The following is a 26,000-nucleotide window of genomic DNA, read 5'->3' on the forward strand; positions in this document are numbered from 1 at the left end:
AAGTGAGCGATTAATGTTTATGGATGTGATTTTATCACGAACATCCAGCGAGAAAAGGTGAAGAGCCATTTGGCCCAGCTACGTGCCAAGGCATTGAGGTCCCGGCCAAGTTAAGCCAACGTGTTCGACAATAGATACGTCTTAATCAATCTTAAACCGAGCATCCATAAAATCCTTAACGCTTTCTTGTTTATTCTAAACGCACTGACACACTGAATGGGGCTTAAAACTTGCAGACAAATCCCTTCCCTAGCAAACCCGACCCTTTTACTACCCAACCTTCCCTGCCTCAGCGAGGCATGCAAATTGCATGGTCATATAGGTTTAGCTTCAAGAACTGTATGCAAATTAGTTAAGGAAAAGTTTTCCTCCAAAAGCCAAAACCAAAGGATACCACGCACCCCCAGGACCAAAAACCAGAAGCACACCCAGACGCAGTCCTTGACTACTTACTCATATGAGTATTGCTTTCGATTGCCTTTTGATGTGGTGGGTCTCATCCGACTGAAATAAACAAGAGAGAGGGTAAGGCGAAAAACACGCAGTATGAGTGAGACAGAGCCATACACGGTTAAAATCCAGCCTCCATCCATTGAGTACGTGCCTCTTTGGCCAAATGCTTCATTTACCGCAGCAGCTCACACTCATTTCCACACCTAAACGCGTTGGCTGCAATATACTATCAAGGGCGTAGTCAAGAGGTGCATATATTGATCAAAGTGAAGTTGAAAATCAACTAAATTTTTTCATCATGATTGACAGTCAAGGAAAACTATATATTGGTACGCTTTAAATAATATTTTAGGCGTAAAATATATAATCTTTTAGCAAACTATAAACAGCGATATTTAAGATAACCCTAAGGTAAGAACTTTAACAAATGTAAAGTGCTGGCTTATGTTAAAGAATTCAATTATTATAGAATTACTAAGCAATTTATTCATACTATATTATTAAAATATTTAACATCCATCCAACAACATGAACCAGCCGAAGGCCTTAGCAGCTATGGCTGTCCTCCCTGTAGCTATAGATTTATCTATAAGCCAACATTGTACAAATAAATAAATAAATATTTAACATCCATTTAAAGTCTGGCCAAAATTTCCTTAATATCAATTAATTTTATTTGATTAAAATTATTTAATTTTTAATATTCAGTTGACAACACCAAATACAATAATTTAAGAAAGAATCAAAGTACAAGCATAAGGAGCAGAATAATAACAAATTTAAAAAAAAATTCTAAAAATTTGTAGCATTTTCGAAATGGACCCCAAAAATTAAAATTCTCTCTACGCCTGTGAAAAGTTCTGGGTAGCAGGTTATAAGAGAAAACCAGACGTGAGGTGTTAATAGATTTACTGGGTTGACTGCCGTGTGGTTTTGTGACCGCTAACATTGAGCAATGAACTCGCTGGCAACGTTCGTATCCCGGTAATGAGAATCCAGCACGCATTATGCTAAAAACAAAAACACAGAAAATTAAAATAAAGAGAAATAAAAAAAACAACAATGGAAATTTGCAATGCAAAGTGAATGGAAAAGGCGGAAGTGGAAATTCATTTTTATTTTCATCTATATATGGTCGAGCACAACACAGATAATACCAGCGTAATCCGATTTAGTGCTAGCCACTTGATTATAATTCCCCCATGCCCATTCTTTCCGCTGCCTCTTAGCATTGTTCTATGGTTTGGCCAAGATCTTGAGTACTTAAGTGCCGTTTGAGGCTGGCTGGTTACTTGGCTTTTCCTCTCAGTCCTATAGTGGGTTGGTCTAAAGAGAAAGCAAAAAAAAAAAAAAAAGAAAAACAACAATTCAGTTTGATATCTATAGCTGAATTGTGTGTCCGCAGACAACTTTGAACCACTGTAAGGCTATGTATCTGTGTGTCGGTCGGCGTGGGAGTGTGTTTGTTTGTCTGTGTCTGTGTGTGTGTGGTTAGGCCGGCTTTTTATAACAAACTTCTGACTTTTTAATGTGGTTAGTTAGGTTTGCTGCTCTTGTTGCTGTTGCTGTAGCTATTGCCTATCTCTCTCTCTCTTTCAGCATCCCCATGAAAATGGGGAAAAACATAATTTTTATGTTGCCTGCCTTTTGCATAATTAAATAATTTCAAGCACAATGACAATGGGCCATGGTCATGGTCAGTACTAAGGAGGACTCAAGTTATTGCCTTTCTCTTTTTCTCTATAACTTTGTTAGTGTGTTCGTCTCTCTCTGGGTGTGTGTGTTTGTGTAGGCTGTGGCTTTTGTGTCCTCTCGTTTGTCTTTGTGGTCTTTAAGACAAAATACCGAGGCTATTGTACAAATAAGTATGAGCCAAATCTGTCTCAGACGCTTGCAATTGCCCACTGCTGCTGTCTCCAAATGAATTGCTGAGCAGAGCACTGACCTTTTTATTTTTAGCCAAACATCATGTGCTATCTTATCGGCTTTTTTATGTTCTTCACTTAAATTTTCAGTCAATGACTGACAGCTTTAAAGTGAAACATGATATGGGACACATAAAAATGCCAAAGAAGAAACAACAAACAACCTTCCGTAACACGTGGCGTATAAGCAATAAAAAATATAGCTTCCTCAATGATAAGTAATCATTAGGGGGAAAGCTCTCTTAAAGTCCATTAATTAAAGCCAACAATGATTTTTTTGTTAGATTGAGCAGCAAATTGTCGTTTTTCCTCATGTTCTTTCAGCACGCACATCAATAAAATCGAAAAGAAGACGCGAAGGGAAAACGCAAACGTAAAAACTAAATGAATAAAGAATAAAGAAACTACAAATACTATTTCACTTTGTTAAATGAATGAAAAGTTGTTGCCCCACATTGCAAAATGCACAAAGAAAATTCCCAGAGAGATCACAAAAAACTTTACCAGAAGAACAAAAAAAAAACGCAATCGTGCATTCGAATTGCTGGTGTGTGTGCGTGTTTGTGTGAAATGTGTGTGAATTGCATGCCGTCAACTTTTATAATTCAATTGCGGATAGCAACACTATGTCATGTCGTGTCAAAGCTAAATCCTTTCAGGCCAGGCCAATTCCCACTTTAAATTGCAACTACAATGAAGTATTAAGATTCGAAATGTACGTTATATGTATGTATTTTGTGACACAACAGAGACTTCTACCCGATTGTGTATACAGATACAAATAATTCCCATTCACATTTAACCATTAATTTGTCTATTCGATAAATTTTAATTCCGAATGCTCAAGTGAGCAATTAAAACAATCAAACGTTGTACAAATTGTGAGTTGTGAAATTGCTTATTAAGACCTCTTACTAATACTCACTCTAAGTGTGAATTTTTAATATTAAGTTTGCAATGATATCAATGGAAAAATATAAGTTTGAATCAATAATTGTAAGTAGTCGAAATTGGCCAAATTATATCATGAACAATATGCCAAGTTTCTACTTTCATCAATTTGCAATGCAATCCCTAAAATTGCTCATAATTTCTAATTATAGGAAAACAAAAATTACAAAGTGATAAAGTCGGCTTAAACGCAAGGTTTGAGATAAATTATATTTGTAAAGTGCTTTAAGCCTCTCTTAAAAAATGTGTAAGATTTTTTTCACAAACATTTTGGAAAAATTAAAACCCTTTTAGACGCTATTTTGAAGTCATTCATTAAATATGTTCAGTTTAAAGCAAGTGAAAACACGATTTCAGCTGATAGATTTTTGCGACGATCTGAAGGCAAACAAAGATGATCAGGTTGCTTGTACAGGTCAAAAAACTACCAAGTTCTCTAAACAACAGACTTCGCGACTATCGTATCTTTTACAACTAAGAATAAGAAAAGCAAAAACTAAAACTGTAAAGTTTATCATTTGTTTGCATGTTTGGCATGTTGTATTATATATACAGTAGAAAATGACTTTGAATAGGTTCATTTAAATGTTTCGCACAATATGAGGTCACAAAAAGTATTACCATAATTTGTATTTGTTTTAAAGGACAGAGACATTTATGAAAATTATTGATTAAAACGAAAACTCAAAGCATTAGTTTAATTTATGTGAACGGCATACTTACCAACCATGTAGTATGAAAAAGCCTCTAAGAAAAATCAAGCAAATGTATTAGATATGCCATCTTCGTGCTTGAGTGGCCCCTCTTTTTATACGTCCATGTCTAGATTCAAAGCTAAAAGCAGAACACAGGGTGCTCTCATGCACCGCGGAAAGCTTTTAGTCAGGACACAGTTGGGATAGCTTAATACAAGCTTTTAAAGCTCTTCAAAAGGATAAAATTAATATAGCAAGCAGCTTTTAACTGTCTAAAATATAATGAAAAAATGACTATTAACCATATATTTAATTTTGAAATAAATTTAACCAAAAAATAAATACGAATAACAAAAACATATTAAAGGTAAACTTGTCAGTTTTAAGAAAGTCTATAAACTTTTCAATCAACTTATTTTTCCCACAAATGAGTCTATTGATATTCGGATTATCAGCTTATCATTATGACAACAAAGTAGTCTTCTATTGAGTTGTGCTCTTTGCATATATGTAACCGCAGGCAAGCAAATAGACCCAAGTTCAAACACCTGCCAAAGTTGAAAAACATCAACAGCCAAATGGAGAAAGGTGTAACTACAGAAACCACAACGAATGAACGAACGAACAAACAAACAAACAGTGCAAACAACAAGCAAACAAATGAGGGGAAAAAAGGGCACCAACTACAACTCGGACTTGAACCCGGAATAGGACTCGTTATGGCCAGCACATGCTAACTCTAACTGGCACATTTCAATGCGGCACATTAAACCAAAAGGCTGCCATAAGGTAAAATGGAAAACGAAGAGGCATCAAAGGGGCAGGAGAGGGCATGGATAGTAGAAAGGTGGTTTATCGGGCATTCAGTCAGTGGAGTCGATGAAAAGGGGCCGAGATCAAGCAATTGAGAAGCGGACAACGCCACTGGGCATTGACCGAAACAGTTTATGCAAGCAGGAAGTTGGTCGTAATTTCGTTTCCGCTTGATTTACAAATATTTGCATGGCAAAACTATTTTTCAACAATTTGGCGGGCAAACAGCGAAACAAAATAAAAACAAAAAAGAAAAAAAATAATTTAAACGATATAAAATGTGCAATAAAATTAAAGCATTTAAAGTTTAATCCGAAAAGGCACGTTAAATGAAATATAAAAAATCTATTTGGTTATTCAATTCCATGTGCTGATGGCTCTGACAGCTTTAAGAACCAAAAGCAATTAATTATTTAAATTATTGAATTTCACTTGTCAGCTTTCACAATTTGCAACATTTTCTCCACAATTTTTAGCTAAAATGCATGGAAAACCAAATTTTTGCCGTTGGGTTCAACACTCCGTCCGTTTGGGCTGCGCTGGTCGAGTTAGTTTGCAGCCAGTAAACCAGGTAACAGGTTGCCGTAATAGACCCACAGCTAAGCCATGTATATTTGATAGTTATTTCGGTTTGGCATTATCATTGCTTCAAGCATTTTACGGACAAACCATGCCAGACGCCATTATGTATGCTACACTATTTGCACAATTCCAAATAGGGTTGGGCAGTCACCCTGAACTAAAGTGGAGCAGACTCGCCTAAGCTAGACAAACTAACCTGGCTAAATGGCTGTTATACTCTTAGTAAGAGATTTGGTTTGTTTGTGTAAATATTTTTTTAATACAATCGAAAGAATTTGTTAAAGGTTTCAATTGGTTGAGTGAATTTGAAATATTCTTTTAAATTTTTATATTATACATAAACTTTACTCCAATGTATTAATTAAAAAAAACCATCACTTTGCTTTGTTTATATATTAAATATTTAGTATTTGTTTCGATTTTCAACACATATGATTCATATAATAATGAATTACTAGTTACAAGGATATATTGATCAAAAGTAATGTTTGCACAGCATATGAATTTTCAAACCTATGCAAGGGTTTCTTAATTCGTCCTTGAGATGGCTAGAATTTCATTTCATTCCTTGGAGTTTCCATTTGCTTAGGTTGTTTTCATAGACAGTGTTCGAGGTGTAAGTTTCATTCGTTTTGTCTTGTTAGTAACTGGCAAGTCAGTTTGTTGGCTTATTTCTTTGACTCTTTCATTTTCAGTTCGTTTTGTTTTCTCATCTCTTTGCTCTTTGTTTGAGTTGGTAAAACAGTTTTATGAGCTGCCTTTATGCCATTTGCTGGTGTAGCTTCTTTTTTGTTTTGCAAATGACAGACAAGTTGTTGTGCAAGTAGTTGGCCAAGTTGACAGTGCGAAAGTTTTCTGGCAAGTTTCGATAATTTGCATGTCAGGCAAAACTCTTTTTGCCTGTTGCTGGCACTCACAGCCCGCCCCCGCCAGCACCCACGCCCACATTCACATTAATTTCTCCACCTGCAGAGTGTTGTGGGGCAATCATTCATCACTATCACTCCTTCGACTTTGACTTTGACAGACAAAATGCATTTGCCAGGCATTAATCACACGCGCAGCAACAAATCTTTGAACAAATTCACGCAAACATCGCCAGCATCAGCATCAGGATTCAGCTCCAGTACCAGTTTCAGGATACGAATGCAAATTCAGATTTGGAACATAAAGGAAGAGAAAGACAGAGAGAGAGATAGAGAGAGAGGAGGAAAGCGCCCACACAAATCAGTTTTAGTTCAGTTTCGTTGTGGAAATAAAGTGGAGTGCAGCTGCTCATTATATGTGCGCCAGTTGCTCCACTGGCTCCAGGACACAAATCTCCCCTAAGTAATTTACTAGCAGAACTCGGCAACTCTTTTGTTGCTGTTGTTGTTGTTGTTGTTGCTATTGCTATTGCGTTAGTGTGTGCAAAGTGCACTTGGCCATTTTTCAAATCGCACAAGCAAACGAGCTGAAGATGCCTGTCTTGAAGTTGAAATTGAAATTGAATTGCGATTGATATTGATTGGCAGCAGCAGGATCCTGGGCTCCTGCCATCTAGCGTTGTGTCGCCGTGGCGAAAATCCAAATCGTGTGCAGCCAGGCAGGGATTTCCAGGCTCCAGACTCCAACGTCTTGTAACTTTCGCTTATTGTTGTTTTTCCGCATCTCTCTCTCGCACTGTTTCTCATACATTTCACTCGTTTCATGTCCCCTGTCTGTGTATTGGATATGGGATTATGAGCAGTGGCTAAGAAGTATCAACAGTCAACCAGTTTCAGCTGCATCAAGCTCTTATTTCAGCATTCGAGTGTGGCATGGCTTGAAATCGAATTTGTGGTTTCAGTTTGTTGCCGGGTGGCCCCTTCTGCTTTTATGTTGTGTATTATGACTGGATGTGTGTGCATTGGTTTATTTTCCAGAAGTTTTGTGTATTATGTTTAGTCAAGTGCAGCAGCCAGTAACTCATTCAGCTTATTTGTGTTCGAGCCAAATAGAGTTACAATTTTTCAGTTTTTTTAAATTTGTTGTTAAATTTGTTAGTTAACTGAGCATCCATTACATATTAATTGACAGCTTGAAGCGTAACGGAAGCAATCAAGTTTCAAGTTTCTTGTGTACACAAGCAATTGCATTAGCCTAGTACATATACTCTAGGACAGTTATGCGACCGCAAAAGCAAAAGCTGGCAAGTACTGAAACCTAGAAGCATAACGTGCAACATTGTTAGACTCAGTCAGTTTCCTCTCAGGAGAGCGCAAGGATGCAACGATGTAATGGCGGAAATCCTGGCGACACAAAAAATATTTTCTACCAAATTTACAATATGAAATGGATGCCAAAGGTGTGCCAGGTAAACCGACAGATACGAACAGCAATAGCAACTACAGCTGTTGCACTTCATTGAGTTGACAGGAGCAAATGTACCAACAGAACAGAAAAAAAAATAAAACACCAGCAGATGACAGTTGCTTTTCTCTCTCTTTTCTCTCTCTCTCTCTCTGTCTCTCACTCACTCTCTCACTCTCTCTTATTCCCAGTTGTCTGTTTCTTTTTCCCAGAGTCGGTTGTTGAGTGCATTTTATACATTATTTTCAATTTTCATGCATATTTTCCTATTTGTTTCTTATTGGCAAAATGTTTGTTCGGGGATTCCTTAATATTGGATGAAATAAAGTACGTGATACAAATGGAAATCTATTAATATTATATAGGAAGTGTTTAGGAATATGTTGACAATTGTGATATAAAATTTGAAAGGAATCAATCAATAAACGATATACACATATAAAAATCCAGATATTTAATAGTTTTAATTTTTTTTGTACATTTTATTAATATTTAATTGATTTTTTTATTAACCATAAATATGTATAAATTTTATATTAATGTTTGCAAACATTGAAATATAACCATATATAAAAATAAAGATATATCTTTATATCTTTTATATCTTTTTATATCTTTAAATACTAATTATTTATTTCTTTGTTCTACTTAAATCTGGATGTATCGGCTGGAAGCAGTTAAGGTCCAAAATTTAATACGCTCTTCTAAGTCCACCTTAGCCTGCTTGAAATGTACACAGAGAAATACAAACACACACACACCACATAACTAAAATATAAAACACTCATACGCTCCATTAAAGTTTTAACCGAAATGTAGGATCAGAAATTGCATTTGCCTGCTTTTATCCGTTCCATGCTGGACTGGACGGTCTGGAATGGTCCCAGCACTTTTTGGGTCCTGGCAGGCAGCATAATTAATTGCGGTAATTAGTGTGTTGGCAACAAACAGCAAACACACGAAAAACATTTAACAATAGCAAAAGCAACTAGCCAAGTTAGCCAAGAGCGCTCTGGGAACCAGTAACAGCATTTCAATGCAATCCGAATCGTGTTCCTTTCACAAGATTTGTGGGAGGCAGCAACTCGCTGGCATATTAGTTAGTTGTTACTTGGTAACTTTTATTTACGATGGCCAACAAGCAAAGAGCAGCAAAGAACGAAGAAACAACCACGCAAAGAAGTTAAGGGAAAGGTTGAGGTATATGGCTCGAAATATAGTGAAAGGCCGTTGGCGGTAATCTAGTTTGCTCTTTCATTGAAGAGTGAAATGCTAAGACAGCAGAGGTAAAGGGCCGTACAGCATCATCATTAGAGAGCGTAAAATGATTTTTATTGCTAAACAAACAGCCAAGTGAAAGGCAATGAGGCAACGGCAATGGCAAAGACTTGGAGACAAAATACTTGAAGCGAAAATCTCAGTAGCTGGCAAAGAACGAGAACAAGAAATAGAAACTAAGCAGACAAAGATTTGGTTTTGCGGCGACCACTGGCCCGCCGGCTGTTGCTTCAGCTTCTGCCATGTAGTCCGAGTTGAGCTGACTCGAGACGAGTCTTTTTGCTGTTCACTTTAATTGGTCACTTGGCGCGCACAAAAACAATTTAATTTTCGCCATTTTCTTATTATCTCGATTTTACACTCGACTCACAGCCATAAGAGTGGAGTCAAGAGAAAGAGTAAGAAGGGGAGAGAGAGGGGAAGAGGGTTCCATCTATCTGCCAAGATGTAGGACCTTAGCTTTTGCTCTCAGTCCCGCTGATGCCTTCAGGCACTCCGTTTATGTAATTAAGCACTGCATACTTTTGCGCGCAGAACAGGGAGCAGAAAGTGTATGGTAGTCGGCCAACGTATCGAGGGAGAAATAACGTCTGTTGTGTGTTATTACCACCGCAGTCATTAAATCTTTTTGTGTGTAATTAAAAAATTACAATTTAATGCTTGGCAAATAGTCCGCTCTCTTCATTTATTGACATGGTGCAAAAACGCACATTGGAAAAAGGATTTTAACGAGTGGAAAATTGGTATAGAGTTTAGCCTGGTATCAGATAATGAGCTAAGTATTAAAAATAGATTCTTAAACATCAAGGATATTCTTACGTGGCTTTTATTTGTTTGCTTTCTCTATATACTGTGCAGGTGCATACACACGCAAAGCTAATTTAACTTTAACAAGAAAATATATAAGTATGGATTTAATTACTAGTATCTATTATGTACCTATACATAGTGGGTACCTCGTATTGTGTTTCAATAAATAAGCTTTTGGTGTTTTAAGTCCATCCGCCCTGTTCAGTTGGCTGTTGCTTAATGAGAAACAATTCAAATTATGTTTAATCTTAAATATAGTTTATGAATGAATCTTAAATTGAATTAATTAAATATAGGTAAGCACTAAAGTTTAAACTCTATACGATAATCGATTGATTTATTTTGTTATATCAATGACCTTATCGAAATTGTCGCTGTGAAGTCCTGGACTAGCTATATAGCAGGATAATCAAATACTACACGTCCGGGCAATTGTGGGGCTCCGCACTATTACAGCATTTGATTAAAATTAAAATTTAAATATAATTCCAAACATTCATGAAAATCTTTAACTTTGCGAATCTGTTACTTTGCTAGATTTTAACCAATTTTTAAAAGTGATATCTCATTTTATTGCTTTTAAGCACAATTTTGAATCGAATAAAAGTCAAGCTAATTATCAAGTTACCTTTCTAAGCGGAACAAAAAATGCCAATAAACTTTAATTTCATAAAGCTCTAATTGAGTCAAATTTTGGAGCATTTGAAAAATGCATGTCTTTATTTTTATTTTCAAGTTAGAACAATGTGTATTTGCCAATTATGGCAAAATATTGTGATCATCAATGTCATCATGATTTTTTTTTTATTGTAATGTGTTCAAATATTCACTTATTATATGTAAAAATAATACAATAAATTTTTGATTTAATTTACATACATATTACCTCTTAAAATCGAACAGAAATTGGCAAAATATAGTCTGGAAAAAAAAATTAACTAAAAATTTATGTTAAAAATTCTAAAACAAAAACCTCATTTTTTTTGCGAATCGCTTTTGGAAGACTTTTATGCATGTTACAACTTTTTCATTCGTTTGACAGTCTTTTAGAATGTTGTTAACAAAAAGGTTACAACATAAGTGCCCTTCTACATAACATCAAACCTTAGTCATAAAAGCCATTTCGATGTTAAGCAATTTTAGTTTTCAATCAATTTTGGATGAAAAATAAAGTTGTGTCTGCGCATGGAAATGAAAATCGCATCGCCTCAAATCAAATTTTTTTGCTATGCAGCACTTGTTTTATGATGGTTGCTTTCAATGGCAAAATAAACTTCAAGCTAAAAGCGATTTCGACTGATTGGTCGAATGGTCGTGGCTAAAAGCACTGACAGTGGACATCATTTCATTGCTGTTTGACAATCAGTTGGGTGAAAATGTTTGGAATGTTTCCTGTCATACGAATATTGAAGTTTTGACGTTGAACTTCTGCTGGCTGGTCGAATACCATCTCATTAAACTCTGGTTGACTTTATTTGATGAATCAGTCTTTGATGCATTGCCAATGGACAGTGCAAAAACAATAATAGAAATTGTGTGGGCTATGCCATTGTTTGTGTGGGCTTAATACCAATGCAGATGATGCCAAAAATTCTGATAGAAGTGCGTAAAGAGAGAAAGACAAAAATATTTAACGCGCGGTTTGGCAATAAAAGTCACTGGACACTCCCAGGCACAATATGGTGGCAAGCCATACGCATATGTATACGTAGGATTGCATCCGGTGGTCATGCCATTTATCTGATTTATGCGGTTGTCAGCAGGGATGCCTCTCCATGCCACATCCCATCCACCCACATACCTCTCACGTTGCACCCCAGGAGATTGGAGTCAAGTCATATAGGCTCATAGCATATGTATGTATATGCAGGCAGCTGTAAGCCGCAGCCGTTGACGTTTTTGAAGTGATTGACAAACGAACCCAATTCGAGCTGTTTGCCAAAATGAACAGATTGACATGTGGTTTCATAGCTGAGATGGTTCTGTGTCCAGAACTAAAAGTATAACTTTTATTAAGAGTTCCCAGTACATTCAATTTTTGTTTTTTGAAATCAATCCTTTGACTACCTCGAGGACTGCAATTCAATATCAGATAACGATGTCACTTCAATCTCCCGAATTGGATAGCCCAAATCATCGTCAGTCAAAACTAACTTACTGTCACATTCGGCAAATTCAAGAAGACTCTCAATGCGGTTGAAGAACTTGGTTTTATCACATTTGATTGGCACAATTCTTTTGAGAGAGTCACATTTTTTCAATTTCAACAAAAGAGGCTTTCTCTCAGTTTTATGTGGTTGGCGCTGAGAATCATAATTACATGAACTTGATTTTAAATGGTGATCAAAAAACTTAGCACGAACATTAGCTATTGTACATGCATGGGTTGTGCTATATACTTCACTCAGGTTTTTTAAGGGTAAACCAAAAATTTCTGCTATAATATTTCTGTGATCTACTGAGCTCTGTCCTCTGGGAGCGACATCTTTTTGGCAATCTATTGACAATGAGCCGCCACATTGCCGCTTTTCTTTTACATACTCGAATGTGATACCGAAAACTGATTCACAGGGCTTTAGCGTATTGCGAACGTCTATCATAAAGAATGTTAAAACCTGCTTGAAAAGGCCAAATTTGTTGGCATCCTTAATGGCCACATCATTGACTAGCAAGCAGCCAAGGACTGATCCATTATTTATATCTTTTATGTTAACATGATATACATTATCTGCCCTAAGGAGTATAGTAAGCACCACATCGTCAAATTGGCGTTTGCCTATAACATCGAGTAGTGCACATTTCAAATCGTTTAGGACTGGCAGATTTTTATCACAACAAAATTGGCAAGTACTTGAAACTTTCTTCTTCGGACAAGGTTCACACTTTGGTTGACATGGTGGTTTTGGTGGTGGCAAAGCTGCAGCAGGACACATCATCTTAGACTGCTCTTTGCATTGTTTTGTAAGGGTTTTAACTGTGCAAGAGAGGTCATTGACCTTGCTACATATGTCCTTCAGAAGTTCACTTTGAACACAATCCTCTTTGGCTTTGAGTTCCAAACGTTTTTGCAGTTCACAAATTTGTTGTGAGATTTCTGGAATCATTGAGCAATCGGTGCAAGGTTTTTGTATGTGGCTGCTGCCGCATGCAACATTTTCCTCCTGTTGGCAGACAGGGGACTCTTCGCAACAACTGGTAGATTCGTGGCAAGAGCAAGTAGCTGACTGGCAGGAGCAACAGTCACACGGCTTAGGCTCTTCACAGGAACAGCAACTACAAGCTTGTGTCTTTTTCTTAGAATTCGCTGAAATCTGCTGCCTTTGATTTCCCTTGTTAGAAGTAGATTTCTTGGTTGAGCGACCCTTGCACGACCATCGTCTGCGACTGGAGTCAGAAGAATTTGGAGTAGCACTTCCTGATTTAGTCTTCTTTTTGCTAGATTTTTTCACCGTTTCTTCCTCGCATGAGCAACAGGAACATGCATCATCATTGTCAGAATCCTCTTTATGCTTCTTTGCCCGCTTTGATCTGCCACTATCATTGTCAGAATCCTCTTTATGCTTCTTTGCCCGCTTTGATCTGTCACTATTCTTTTTCTTTGCCACTTTCTTGTCTTTCTTTTCATCCTTCTTTCTTTTTTTCTTTTCTTCTTTGAGATCCTTCTTACTGCTTTTGCTACTAACTTCATTCTCCTCATCTGTTTCTTTGAATTGACAAGAACAAGATCTTTTAGGTTCCCTTTTGCATTCACACACCACACACGGAGTTTGCGATGCTTTGTCATTGCAATGGCAAGGTCTTACAGGTGGTTCATTGCACTGGCAGCAATGAGCAGATTTTTGAGGTTTCTTGCACTGACATTTAGTGGCTTGACTGCATTGACAACTTTCTTGACATTGACAAGAACTATTTTCACATTCTCGCTTTAATTGACATTGATTATGCATAGGCGTGGAATGGGCAGGACATGTATTTGCCGATTCTCCCTTACACTGTGTTTTTGACTGAGAAACGCATTTGTCATTGGCTTCTTCAAAACAAACTAAATTCTTTTTCTGGCCCCTTGTCGAAGTGGACGAACTGCAAGGTCCCGCAGACCCACCTGCCCTCATACGAATTTCTTTTCGAATTTGCTTCGCCAATGAGTGCTTCCTTATGGCCTTGTTGACTCGATCTCTGGCACGAAGAAATCTCAAATAAGATCGTTCTGAATCAGCTATTGGAAAATAATGAATTAAATTTTGAAAGTATTCACGTCCATATACTCACAACTCTCCATCATTATGATGCAATCGATTACAATCAAAGGCTTTAAGCTGAATTCAACTAAAAAATACAAAAATTTACCATTCTCCAAAATACAAAAACATTTAAAACAGAAAATGAAAATGGTTTTTGCTTCCAATATATATGAAAAATTTGATTGATAAAAAATACTACATTGTTATTATATCATTCAAAACAAATCCAACATGAATCACAAAAAAGAACTCTACAGATGCATTGATGCAATAGAAAAACAATTCTCTTATTTCATTTCTCTTTTCGGGTTTAATTTTGTTTGGTTTTATTTAAATTTTCATTGGCTCACACACAACATCATCAATACATTTATATATTGCCCTTTTTGTTTTCACATGGAACATATTCTTTATTTTGCGTAACATTTTTCAAGGGTCAAATTATTTTCACTTTTAAATAATTTTTAATTGTTTTTTTATTTAATTTTTTTTTTTATTTATCTTTATTTGTTGTTTCCTTCTGGCATTTCGAAATATTCATTGGGTGGAAATGTTTGTTTTTGCCCTTTGCCTAGTGCTTTGGCAAAAATGTTGTATAAAACTTTCAAATGCTTCTTGTTAAGCTCTTTTTTATTACATTTAAATGTATATATATGTATATATAGCTATTGATTTCAGTAAATGATCTATTTATTGGAGTACAATAAGAGACTTGAGGCCATTAGGAGAACACTAATGCCTTTTTAAGGTCTGTAGAGTAAGAAATGAGTTTCAGTTTAAGTTTAAATCATCAATTCTTGTCTTTTTTAAAGTATATTGATCTCAATCATTGAAGGCAAATTTTTAGAAGCAGAATTAGAAATATTTCTGTTGGGAAGAGTGTTAAGTAGCTGGCTATGCCAATGAGAAAATTAATTTATCCTTCGAGAATTTTTACTTTTCTGGCTGACTCATTACTCACTTTACAGCCTTTGCAAGGGTTTTGAAAAAGTTTAAGTTACTTTATAATATATTTAGTTTGGCTACAGATGTAAGAGTCTTCAAGAATCGAGGTGAATTTTAATTATATCTATAGTAGATTAAAGCACAATTGCTCATGAAGAAATCTTTGTTGAAATTATGTTTAGGTATTTGGGTTTTTTTTTTCTTTTGGCTAATTTTCAATTTTCATATAGTTGGCACTTGGTTAAATTTTTGGGTATCGGTTTTCTCATTGAGCTAAAGCATTTGTTTAGATTATTAAACTTCCGAGTTGATAATATAATTTAAAGACTATGAGGATTCAATTAGATTAATATAGAATCAGATACATATTCATTTAATCGAACTCGAGGCATAAAAGCTAAAGTATCAACTTAGGTTATGATTATATCAACAGCTTAAATACACAAAGAACTTAAGATATATATATATATATGTTTATATAGCAAAGCAGACAGGAAAGTAGTTGCTTTAAAGCACATCGTTTTTTATGTTTTCTTGAGATAGGAAAGATGGGGGAACTTTCACATCATCCGTCATCCGCCTGCAGATTCAGATTCAATGTCCCAACAGCCACATGGCCAACGCGGGCAAAAGGAGATGATTAATGACAGGTAAAAGGATGCCTGCCGATGAGCGGGGTTCAAGTGACAATGTCCTGTACTTCTCTACCTTGGTGTAGTCACTATAGCCGGCCAGGTTACGTGAGGCGGCCCGCATCAGATAAGCAGTATCAGGTTCTAGGTTCGTGATCAAAAAAGTGGCACCTGTCCAAAACAAGCAACATCAAAATCAACATCATTCAGCTACTTTTCCAACTCTTACACTTACCTTCTTCGAAGGGGAAATCCTTACGCTTGGCATTGGTCCACTTGCCGCCGTCCGTCTTGAACTCCAACTCGGTCATATATTCAATGCGAAAACCATTTACATCCATGAGACCACGCTCCTGGCCACGTGGAACACTCACGTCCACATCGAAGGTATTCGAGTTGAAGCCACGCAATTGGAAGGTCACTGGCACTGGTGGTTTCTCTCCCTGCTCCAATTGCTTGACTCGATCAATGGTGCCCAGATGATTTGCAACATGACAACGATAGCCATCAAACACGCTGGCATTATGAACGCGAATAGTTAACCGGGATGAGTAGTTGTCCGTTTCGATTGTGTACAGTTTGTCATTGCTGTGCAAATGCTTCTGTTTGCGATGCCAAGTGAAGGTTGCCGGCGGTTCCGCCTGTGCCTCACACGAAATCGTGGCCGTTCCATTGATATAGGCATACTGCATGCTTACAAACTGTTTGTTAGTCCAAAACGGTTTGTCTATTACCGCAAATACATATAAGTAAAAGAAAAAAGAATAAGAAAACTTGTTATGATAAAATCATCACCATAAATCAATTTATGGTGGGCCATTAGCCACACGTGTGAGGGTCCACCTATCAATCGCCCATCATCAAATAGTTGTATATCCCTCAAGTTAGCCATCGATTGTTAAATTCATCTGTGTCTAAGTGTTTGTAGCTTCCGTTTTTGGTCCTTTTTTCCATGTTCAAAAAACTATTTGCCGCTCAATGCGTTGCATACTAAAATGCAAAACACACAAAGCTCACAAATTTTACAACCTCCCAAGAAGGGGAAACAAAAACACATACATATATAAAAAAGGATTCCCAGTAATTTCTCCATCAACCACAATGGGGCACAGTGGCACGATTTAGTGGAAAAATTTCATTGTAATGACGAGGCAAAAATTGTTCTATCATAAATCATAGATTCATATTTTATAATAAAAATTTTAATAAATTTAAAAATTTGTATCTTTTATGTCAGTTGAATCCACTTTTTTTTTAATTGTTGTTGTTCTGTGATTTTCAAATGTCAATAAATTAAATGTCCCTAATTAATACGTATGTATTTAAGGACTTCTTTCTACTGTTGTTTAATATAATTTGTAGGATCTTACAATTAGAACATTCAGCCCAGTGTACCCTTTGTTCTTTGTTCTTGCTGTTCTTATTGTTATTGTGGAGAGAAAAAGAATCATAAATCACACTCACGTTCGATTTTCATCAAAACGGTTCGCTCCTGCATATCGGAAACAATCGAATTCACTTGGTATGCCCGGCACGTATATTCGCCAGTGTCACTCTGTGTCACCTTGTTGATGAGCAAACCATCGGCCAGGATGAGAAATTTCGTTGCGTCCGCTATTATTCCCAAACGAACACACAAAGAAAAGCATGAAAAACAAAGAACAAGTGAGCAAGACAAAACAAAAAGAAAATGAGTCGATGAGTTTGTGTAAAATGCAAAAAGCTCATTATCATCATCATCAACAACATTGTTGTCGCTGTCGTTGTCAACAGGACATCAGGCCAGGTGATTGTACTCACTTTCTGCACTAATGGGCTGTCCATTGAAATGCCAGGTGACATTTGGTTGTGGTTCACCTTTCACCTCACAATAAATGGTTGCATTTTGTCCCTCTTTTACGGTCAGTATAGTAGCATTGTCGGCGAATGTAATTTTCTCTATTTGAAAATAGCGTGTGTGTGTGTAAATTGAAGAAAACAATGCAATATTAATGAGTTGTTGTGTTAGAGTTGGAGTTGAATTTCGATTTCTATACTTACGATACACAATCAAATCGAAGGATTTACTATGCGGTCCTCCCTCAGTTGATTCACAAGACCAATTGCCCTTGTCGGCCAATACGATGTGGGCAAAAACGATTTTCAATTGATCTGCAAGGGACATATAGAGGAAATCCATTAAAAAAACACCAGCAAATGGCAAATAGAAAATGCAAAAAGGGAAATCTCAAACAAAGGGCCAACTAGAAGCTACTAGAACCAACTAGAAGAACAGAGAACAAAACTTTACAGCAAAATTCGAATTTTCCAAGTGTGGTTGCTAAGAGATACTCTAACAATCAGTCAATTAACTTCATCTTAAAAAAAAATAGACTAGACATAGACTAATTCTGAAATAAAAGAATCAATTTTAAGGTCTTTTCAGTGTTCTATTTAAAGTACTTCCAAGTGAAGTTTGCCCATTAATAAATTTATACCAAGACCAAATTAATTTCAAATTAATTACTGGACAATATTAAATTACTGCCTAAATTTATAGTTCTGACAATTTTGCTATTGTTTCGATTTTGGAAATAGATTGAATGAGTGTATTCAGACATCTCATTGAAATAGTTGTTAACCTTTTTTTCCTAAATTTATTTGCAATGCTGAAAATGAGATATTCCCTTTAGTGTACCCTATGTAAACTTTGTTGAAGAAAAAATGTGAGCCAAGAGAATTGCAATTAATTGCGTTTGTTGTGCTTGCGGCTGCTGTTCCTAGCTTTGCTCTTGCATTTGCCTTTTCTTTCATTGCGTTTCGTATCCCTTTTCTCTAGTTGCCTTTTATTTGTTTTTTGCTTTGGTCTTGGTTGAATGAAGCCACTTTCTACTCACCTGGTGCAGTTTGTTCAATATGTATGCGTCCTTTGTGCTCGCGTATAACTTCACCTTTCGGCGATTTCCAATGCAGCTTCACATCCGGATGGGGACTGCGACATTGGACAATGAGCGATTCATTTGTATACCGGACGACACTATGCTCGGCCGGGCTCAACGTAAGACTGTCATGGTGATTGGCCAAGACGGCCCCTGCAATCAAATAGAAGGAAAGTGAGTTTTAGTAAACGATTTACCTTTATGTAATGGCTAGTTAATTGCAATCGTTTCTCAATTGGTTGACCAGCTGCAGTTCTAGCTGAAAATTGAAAACTTGACAGAAAAGTTATGCAAAAATGTTCGTATTCCAATGTTGCCCAAGGAAACAACTCAAATGGAATGTTGTAGTTTTAGTTTGTTTTTTTTTTTCATTTTGCCTGAAGGGCACATGCTACCCACACGATAAGAGGAAAAATGGCAAAGTTTTCGACAAACAAATTTTCATGTGTATAGCATTTTCATTTGAAAAACTGTTCAAGCGTTTTGGCTAATGTTATGGAAATCAATAATTGTTGAGAGCATTTTTCTACCATTCTACCAAAATACGATAATTTTGTGTTCTCACAACATTTTCAATGATGTTCATTGAAAATTTATCACAAGAAAATGCAATTTCATTTTCTCGCTTCATGTCAATCTAACTTCCTTTGGGCCATGGCTAAGGGAAAAATTGCTGGCATAGTTTTTCCTTTTCATTTTAATAAAGTTTTTCACCATTGGCACAAGAAACGAAGGAAACAATGTGAAGAAATACGATAAGGGAAAACTTTTCCCTTTTACGAACATTTTATTGGCAACAAAATGGACATATTGCATATTGAAATGAAATACATAAAGCAAAAAAGGACGAGAAACTAAAACAATCAGGGCTGCAATTTGAAAGACCATTGTTGAAGAAACTTTAGCCATTTTAATTGGCAGCATGAAGTAAGTTGGTCTTAAAGAGTCGACCAACAAAAAAATAAAAACCGGGAGAAAGGGGCAAAGCCATGGCTGAGCATAAAATTTTACTGTCACCGATACGGACAAAAAAATAAACATACAAATATAAATATTTGCATACACACACACACACACGGTGCTTTTGCATTGTTTGTTGTCCTGTCTGAAGCAGCTGAACTTGTCAACAGTTTTTTCCCTATCTCTTCTCTGCTACCTGGTAACGTGTCACAGTCAAGCTTGTCGTAAAATTTCATGGGCAACATGAAATATATGCTTTTACATAAAAGTATTTCACCAGATAGCCATAAATGCGAGAACAAGAAAGCGTTAATGGTAAATGTCATTGGGCCATGAGACAAACACAAACAGCATAAGCGACAAACGAAATTATCTCGGAAATCTTTATGAATGCATTATAGAACTACATATTGCAATCGCGTGCATCGAAATAAAATCAGTGTTTGTACATTTAAAGGGTTTAATATTAAATAGTTTTTCCAAGTGCATTTTTATATTCCTCCTTTTCCGAAATTAATTAGGATTAGTAGAGACAAGAGCAGCAAGAGGTATCAATGTTATGTTATTCAAATTTATTGAAGCAAGCAAACTGTACTTCTTGATTTGGACTTTTATAAAATTTTTATAAAACGATTATTTATAGAATAATAAAATAACTAAAAGTATTTAGAATCATAATTCGACATTGATATACTTATAACACCCTCCGGTTATACGGTTAAGAAACGGTAGAAATGTTTTAAAAATATAGAATAGCTACGTATATATGCATCATGTGGCCAAGATGAACGGCTAGGTGTAAGAAAAGTTGGCCTAGTTATGTATGTCGGCGTGAATATACATATGTATGTGTATATGTATGGGTATAGGTGTATTTGTGCGTGTGACCAAAAAGAAAGTGATAAAAAGCTTTTCTAGGTATTTGAAATTACTGCGTATTTTTTAGGCATTTTTGTTAGTACTAAATCATAGCATACTTATATGGGCAACGAAAAGCATTTAAATATTTCAGCGCTTCGAATGAATTTTAAATTATTGAGAGGAATTTAAAATGAATTTGGATAGCTTCATATTCAATTTCCATTAGCTCAACGTCAAACTTTTTAATTATTTTTCAATGTTTTATGGGGGAGACTTGCTTTCAACTTTTTTTTTTAATGCAAGTTTTCGCTTTCCAAGTGATGTGTGTGTGTGTGTGTGCGTGTGTATTTGTGAGGACAATTTTTGTGTTTTGCATTTACTCCAATAAAAAAGTTTTTTTTTTGTGAGTGTGTGTTCCTTCTTTTATATCCTTTTCCCATGCATGCCTTCAACTTCAATAAAAAAAGTTTTTAATTTTGCAACTGCAATAGAGAGAAACAGCAACAGCATCAGCAACGGCAATGCCAGCAAAGCCGACTCACCCATCCTGAAATATGAATGTAATAATGTCAGGCCATAAACGCATATGAAGCGCACTTAACCTGAATTATGTTGTACGAACTCCAAACGCAATTCCCTTTCCCAGAGAAGGATGGCAGGAGTAAGCGCTTAAGAGTGTGTGAGAGAGAGAGAGAGAGAGAGAGATGGATCCTTGAGACTTGAGCAGGCAAATAATTGTAGCATTTGTTTATGAGCTTAACCTATTTTTCTGGTATAATTTCGCTTTGTGACTTACAAAATGCCGAGAGATTCAATTCAATGCTTTGAGTATTATTAAATTGCAGTTTTTCCTGTTTTTTCTGCGAATTTCTATGCAGTTACTGGACATTTATAAGCCAGCATGGCATTGGTATAGTAGCACGTAATGCCAAAACCTACATAAATCATCTACACGTCTCTGCATAAGAATATATTTCCTCTATAAAATGGATGTTTCCGCATTTTCGGTTACCTTCAGCAAGGTGGCTCTTCTCGACAACTACTGCGACTGCTGCTGCTGCTGCTTCTGTTGAACAAAACAGGAAGTCAGTTTTTGGGGTTTTGCTTCTATGGTGAATTGCGGAAATGCAGGTTGTATAAAAGTAGCTCTTGTTTTTCGTTTTTTTCGGCTTTTTTTTGTTTGCTCCCACGTTGGGCGCCAAACTCGTGATGCCTTTTTAATAGTTTGCAGCTGACACTTGCTTGGGTTGGTTAGCAAATTTGCTCACTCTACCTCTCCTTCTCACCATTCCGCTTACTCGCTGCCATCCCAACACTTTTCTCGAAGTTTTTGTTTTACTTGCGCAATTAATTTTTTTTGTAATTTTTTCCTCTTTTCACTGGCAAGTTCATAAATTTTCCATTATGTGAGTGAGCGCCGGAAGAATACATTTATGCGTTTTTAAATGCTTGGCAGCTTATAATTTCTACCTCTTGCCGCTCATGTATCCCCCACCCGCATTCTCATTGTCTCTCTGTATGCTTCTGTATGAGGAAGTAAAGGCTTATAAATTCTCAACTGTCGGGTTTGATAAGAGGGCAAAGAAGAACAACGAAGAAAGCAGAAAGTGGAAATGGTGTGCAGAGATTTGTTTGGAGTATGATGAAAACATTTCACTTACTTCTATTACAAACTGGACCCCTCTTAGCTCTTTCAACTCATTCATCAACATTGTTCGCCTTTGACTTTTGAAACAAAAGTTTGTCAAACTTTATAGACTTTATATTAGGCAGGGGACACTGCAATACATATACAAAAAGTTTCAGCGCTACTTAAACATTTTATATAGATAAAAATCTCAACATTGTACACTGCTTCAGTTTCAAGGCAAACTGTAACTGGAATCGCAACCTACAAAAGATATTTTGAAAGTGTTCTTGAATATATCAAAGAAACAAGTAATGAAATATCTTCTGAGTTGTGCCAAAATATATTTTATGAAACTTTGATATCAAATTTTAGTAACAAAATGTGATTCACATTGTCTTGTTAACTATTTCATTCATGTCCCACTGTGCTTGCTTTGACCATTTTTTGTGCATTCACTGAGATCATTTGTTAAACAAATTTGCGTAAAGTTGTTACTTGACAGCCTCGAAGGCATTAATCATGCCCCATCAAATATTTGCTGCTCATGAATTCTGTCTTAAGTGTCCGTGTTAATGGCCCAAGGAATTATGCAAAACAAAAGCCAAGTTGACATCATAAAGCCACAAAACAACAAGGTTGTTATAACATGTTTTTACATTTACTAAAAATTATTGCCTAGCTGTAATTGAATGCCAATGGTGTGGCATATTACGTAAACGCAGTGTATAATATATGCGAACAAGAATCAAATTAACTCAGCCATATAATGCTGTAAAGTTATCCATGATGCCCTGCCATGCCATGCCATGCGATGCGATGCGATGCAATTTTTAGTTAAAAACTTTGTCTCCTGTCGCTGCTAAAAATTAAAATCCAACTGCAGGGCAACTCAATTGTTGTTGTTCACGTTATTTTCATTCCTGTTTAAGCTGTTGTTGTTGTTGTTGTTGTTATTGTTGTAACTGGTGCTCCGCTTCTGAGTCTTTTGCTAACAACTTTGCTGCTTGCACTTTGTCGTAAAAATAAAGTTTTACACACGCGTACGCGAGTTGCTTTTTCTATTGTATTACTCTAACTTGATGCTATTGTTACTGTGCGTGTATGTAGCTGATGTTTGTGTGTATGTATGTATATGTATGTGTATGAGTGTTTGTGCCACATTACAGCAATGTGTAACAACAATAACAACTTTTGGTTGAGCTTTAGTGTCTTCATTTTTAGTGCCCCATAAGAATGAAAAAAACTTGTCAGTTTTTGAAATCCACTTCAGCTCTTTTGCTTTTCGGTTATGCCTGGCAAATTGCAAGACATAACATAAAGTGGGCGTGGCTATACAATAAATGAGGAAAATGTTAGGCCAATACATTGACGTTTTTATTATCAGCTGGAATGGGAAAAATGAACCAGCAGGAAAATGCAAGCAGCGGATGCAATGGTCAAACTGGATCAATAAAATTGAGTATATTGGCCAGGAAGAACCTAAGCGATTCTTTGCTAAACATACCTAAAGACCATTTAGCAAAATAGACTCAAAGTGAGGAAAGAACACATAAATGGAGGAAGAATCCTACAGTGTGCGAATAACACATTCTTGTGCTGCATAGAAAGAAGTTACTTTTTATGGTTTCGTTGGAAGAAAATCTATATCACCCAGATTGCCAGCTGTATTCTAAGAGTACTCCAAACCGCTTTATCAATTGAATTAAAGATAGAAAGAGATGGAAAAGTGGGATCATGGCACTAAAATATTACTTCCTACTATAAGTAAAATAAAAAGTTAAGCAGACAAAGCTACAGGGCAAAATATTTTCATTAAAATTAAACAAAATTTTTAACCTTATCTAAATTTGCTCAACTTAATTAGTTGGTACTGATCTCTTAATGCAAATTGGAAACCTCAATTATTTCAGTTGCAACTTGCAATTAACTGATTAAGAAATAAAAGTCAAAATCTAGCTGTCTGTTTCACTTAGTTTAAATAAAAGCAAACCAAATGGACTTGGACTTGTTTCCTGCACTAACTTCTATCTTTTTTCCTTCCCGCCATTCAAATACACCTTCAATCCACTTCAAAAGTGTGTAAGACTTAAACTCAAGGCGATTTTAACCTGCTTAGGTAACTGAGCTGTGCCACTTAGTTGCATATTTCATTAGCATGCAAGGAGCACTTTTAATCCCTCAGTCTCAACAATAGCAACAACAACATCAACACAGGCAAAAGGAGGGGCTATAAATTCACCTGCCACAACACGTGGCAAAAAGCTAGAGAAAGGAAAATGCTTAAGCTAAGAATTGTTGCGGGCGCCGCAGAGCCATCGGCATTGGCTTCGTCTCTGGGAAATTTATATTTATCTCTGGCAGCTACAATTAATGCGATTTTAATTAAACTTAAGTGCGCAATAGGTAAATGCAAAATTACAAACTTGCCAAGAATTTACCCAGTCAACTAGTTTTCCTACAACTATAAGAACAATTTCAAGAATTGTGTATTAGCGAGCGAAAGGATAAACAGCGGCTTTTATTTTAATGAAATTTTTGCTCATGTGAAGTTCAAATTGTCAATTAATTTATGAGGACTTAAAGTCACAAAAATAAATGAAAGACCTAATAGGCGGTAACTAAGCTTTTAATGTTGTGTGGGCGTGTGTGTTTATGAAACATCTAAAGCCAACATAAAGCGTATAACAAATTGAATTTTTCACACAGCGACACAGTGGCCGAGACAAAGATGCAAGGGAAGAGAAAGAGAAATTCCGGCTTACCACACACTTAACAAGTTTTTGTAAAACCAACCAGCAGCAGCAGCAGCAGCAGGAAGCTGCCATATTGAAAAATGCGACAATATTTTGTACGTAAAAGCCGCCACCAAGGACTGCCGTCTCTTCCCAGGTAGGAAGGTTGGGTACTCATATGGGAAATATTGTTGCGGATGGTGCGAAAAAGATTTCGCATGCTGTGATGCTTTAATTTGCCTACCTAACCAGGAAACATCCCGCCTTTACCCACATACATTGGCTTTGCTCTATGCCTCCATGGAAATTTAATGCTCGACTTTACCGCTCACAGAATGCGAGGTGCCGGCGCATGTGGTTCATTAGGGCATAAAACTTCACTCAGCTGTGGGTGCTGTTGCTGTTGTTGTGCAACTGCTGCTGCTGATGCTACAGCAGCAGCAACAACATCATCAACATCAGTAGCAGCCGCTAAAAAAAAGCCAGCTAAGAGAATGCCTTTGACGGCTTTAGGTTCATTTGTGTGCGCTTAACACAGAGCCCAAAACCAGCATCAGCAGCGAACATCAGGTACTTAAGCTGCAGCTAATTACTCCTTGCTCTCTGCTCGCAGCAGAGATACTCATATGCACATACATCTACATACAAAGATTGTATGTATGAACAGTTTATAATGACTGCAACTATTAGCAAATGAGCTGATGTGCGCTCTTTTGGGCCATTAACATGATTTAAGGACCCAGAAAAAGTCATTATATGGTTCACATCTTGTTCAACTTCTCAAAAGTTGAACCTAAAATTGAAAGTAAAGAACAATGCTTTAATTCTGCTTCCACACCGCTACAAAAGCATTAAGATAATTAAATTTCGATACATAATTTAAAGTAAAAGCGTAAATTAGTGATAGGTTTGATATCAGAAGTCTTTATGTACTGTCAAGGCGTCTAGATTTTTTTATTCTTAGATATTTTATTTCATCGAATAAGACATTGAACCACAATTTTGTATCTGTAGGTTCAGATAAGTATAAATGAGGAATTCGAGGACAAGTAGATGTTGTATATAAATCAAAAATAAATTAAATTAGGGTAATCGATAAAACCATCAATTAAGGATGCAAATTTCTCACAGACTTTTATTAATGTACAAAATACAATGACCTTAATAAATATCAGACCACTTAAACCTATTCAATGGACATTTTCTGTTTCGAAACTCTACACAAATTATTAAGGACAGCTTT

General features: G+C 36.3%; 2 protein-coding genes across 3 annotated transcripts in view; both read right to left on the reverse strand.

Moving 5' to 3' along the window:
• Nucleotides 1-11,801: 11,801 nt before the first annotated feature.
• Nucleotides 11,802-14,211, reverse strand: LOC26529621. Of its 2 annotated transcripts, XM_023175454.2 has the most exons (3): nucleotides 14,108-14,211; nucleotides 13,418-14,054; nucleotides 11,802-13,366 (listed from the first exon to the last, which is right to left on the reverse strand). In XM_023175454.2, the coding sequence occupies exons 1-3, from the start codon at nucleotides 14,118-14,120 to the stop codon at nucleotides 11,902-11,904; spliced, it is 2,115 nt and encodes a 704-aa protein (XP_023031222.1). In that variant the 5' UTR covers nucleotides 14,121-14,211; the 3' UTR covers nucleotides 11,802-11,901. The 2 variants fall into 2 exon arrangements, with proteins under 2 accessions (XP_023031222.1, XP_023031221.1); XM_023175453.2 differs by having other exon boundaries at nucleotides 11,802-14,054.
• Nucleotides 14,212-14,369: 158 nt separating this feature from the next.
• Nucleotides 14,370-26,000, reverse strand: part of LOC6641587 (neural cell adhesion molecule 2) — a 70,959-nt gene continuing 59,328 nt past the window's right edge. The window contains exons 2-7 of the mRNA XM_023175487.2: nucleotides 18,533-18,727; nucleotides 17,697-17,807; nucleotides 17,457-17,594; nucleotides 17,121-17,270; nucleotides 15,892-16,383; nucleotides 14,370-15,827 (exon numbers count right to left, since the gene is read on the reverse strand). Coding sequence (XP_023031255.1) covers nucleotides 15,619-15,827; nucleotides 15,892-16,383; nucleotides 17,121-17,270; nucleotides 17,457-17,594; nucleotides 17,697-17,807; nucleotides 18,533-18,727 — 1,295 coding nt within the window. The 3' untranslated portion in view covers nucleotides 14,370-15,618. The remainder of the gene's footprint in view (nucleotides 15,828-15,891; nucleotides 16,384-17,120; nucleotides 17,271-17,456; nucleotides 17,595-17,696; nucleotides 17,808-18,532; nucleotides 18,728-26,000) is intronic.

Source organism: Drosophila willistoni, assembly GCF_018902025.1.
Source record: "Drosophila willistoni isolate 14030-0811.24 chromosome 2R unlocalized genomic scaffold, UCI_dwil_1.1 Seg200, whole genome shotgun sequence".
Classification (NCBI taxonomy): Eukaryota; Metazoa; Arthropoda; class Insecta; order Diptera; family Drosophilidae; genus Drosophila; species Drosophila willistoni.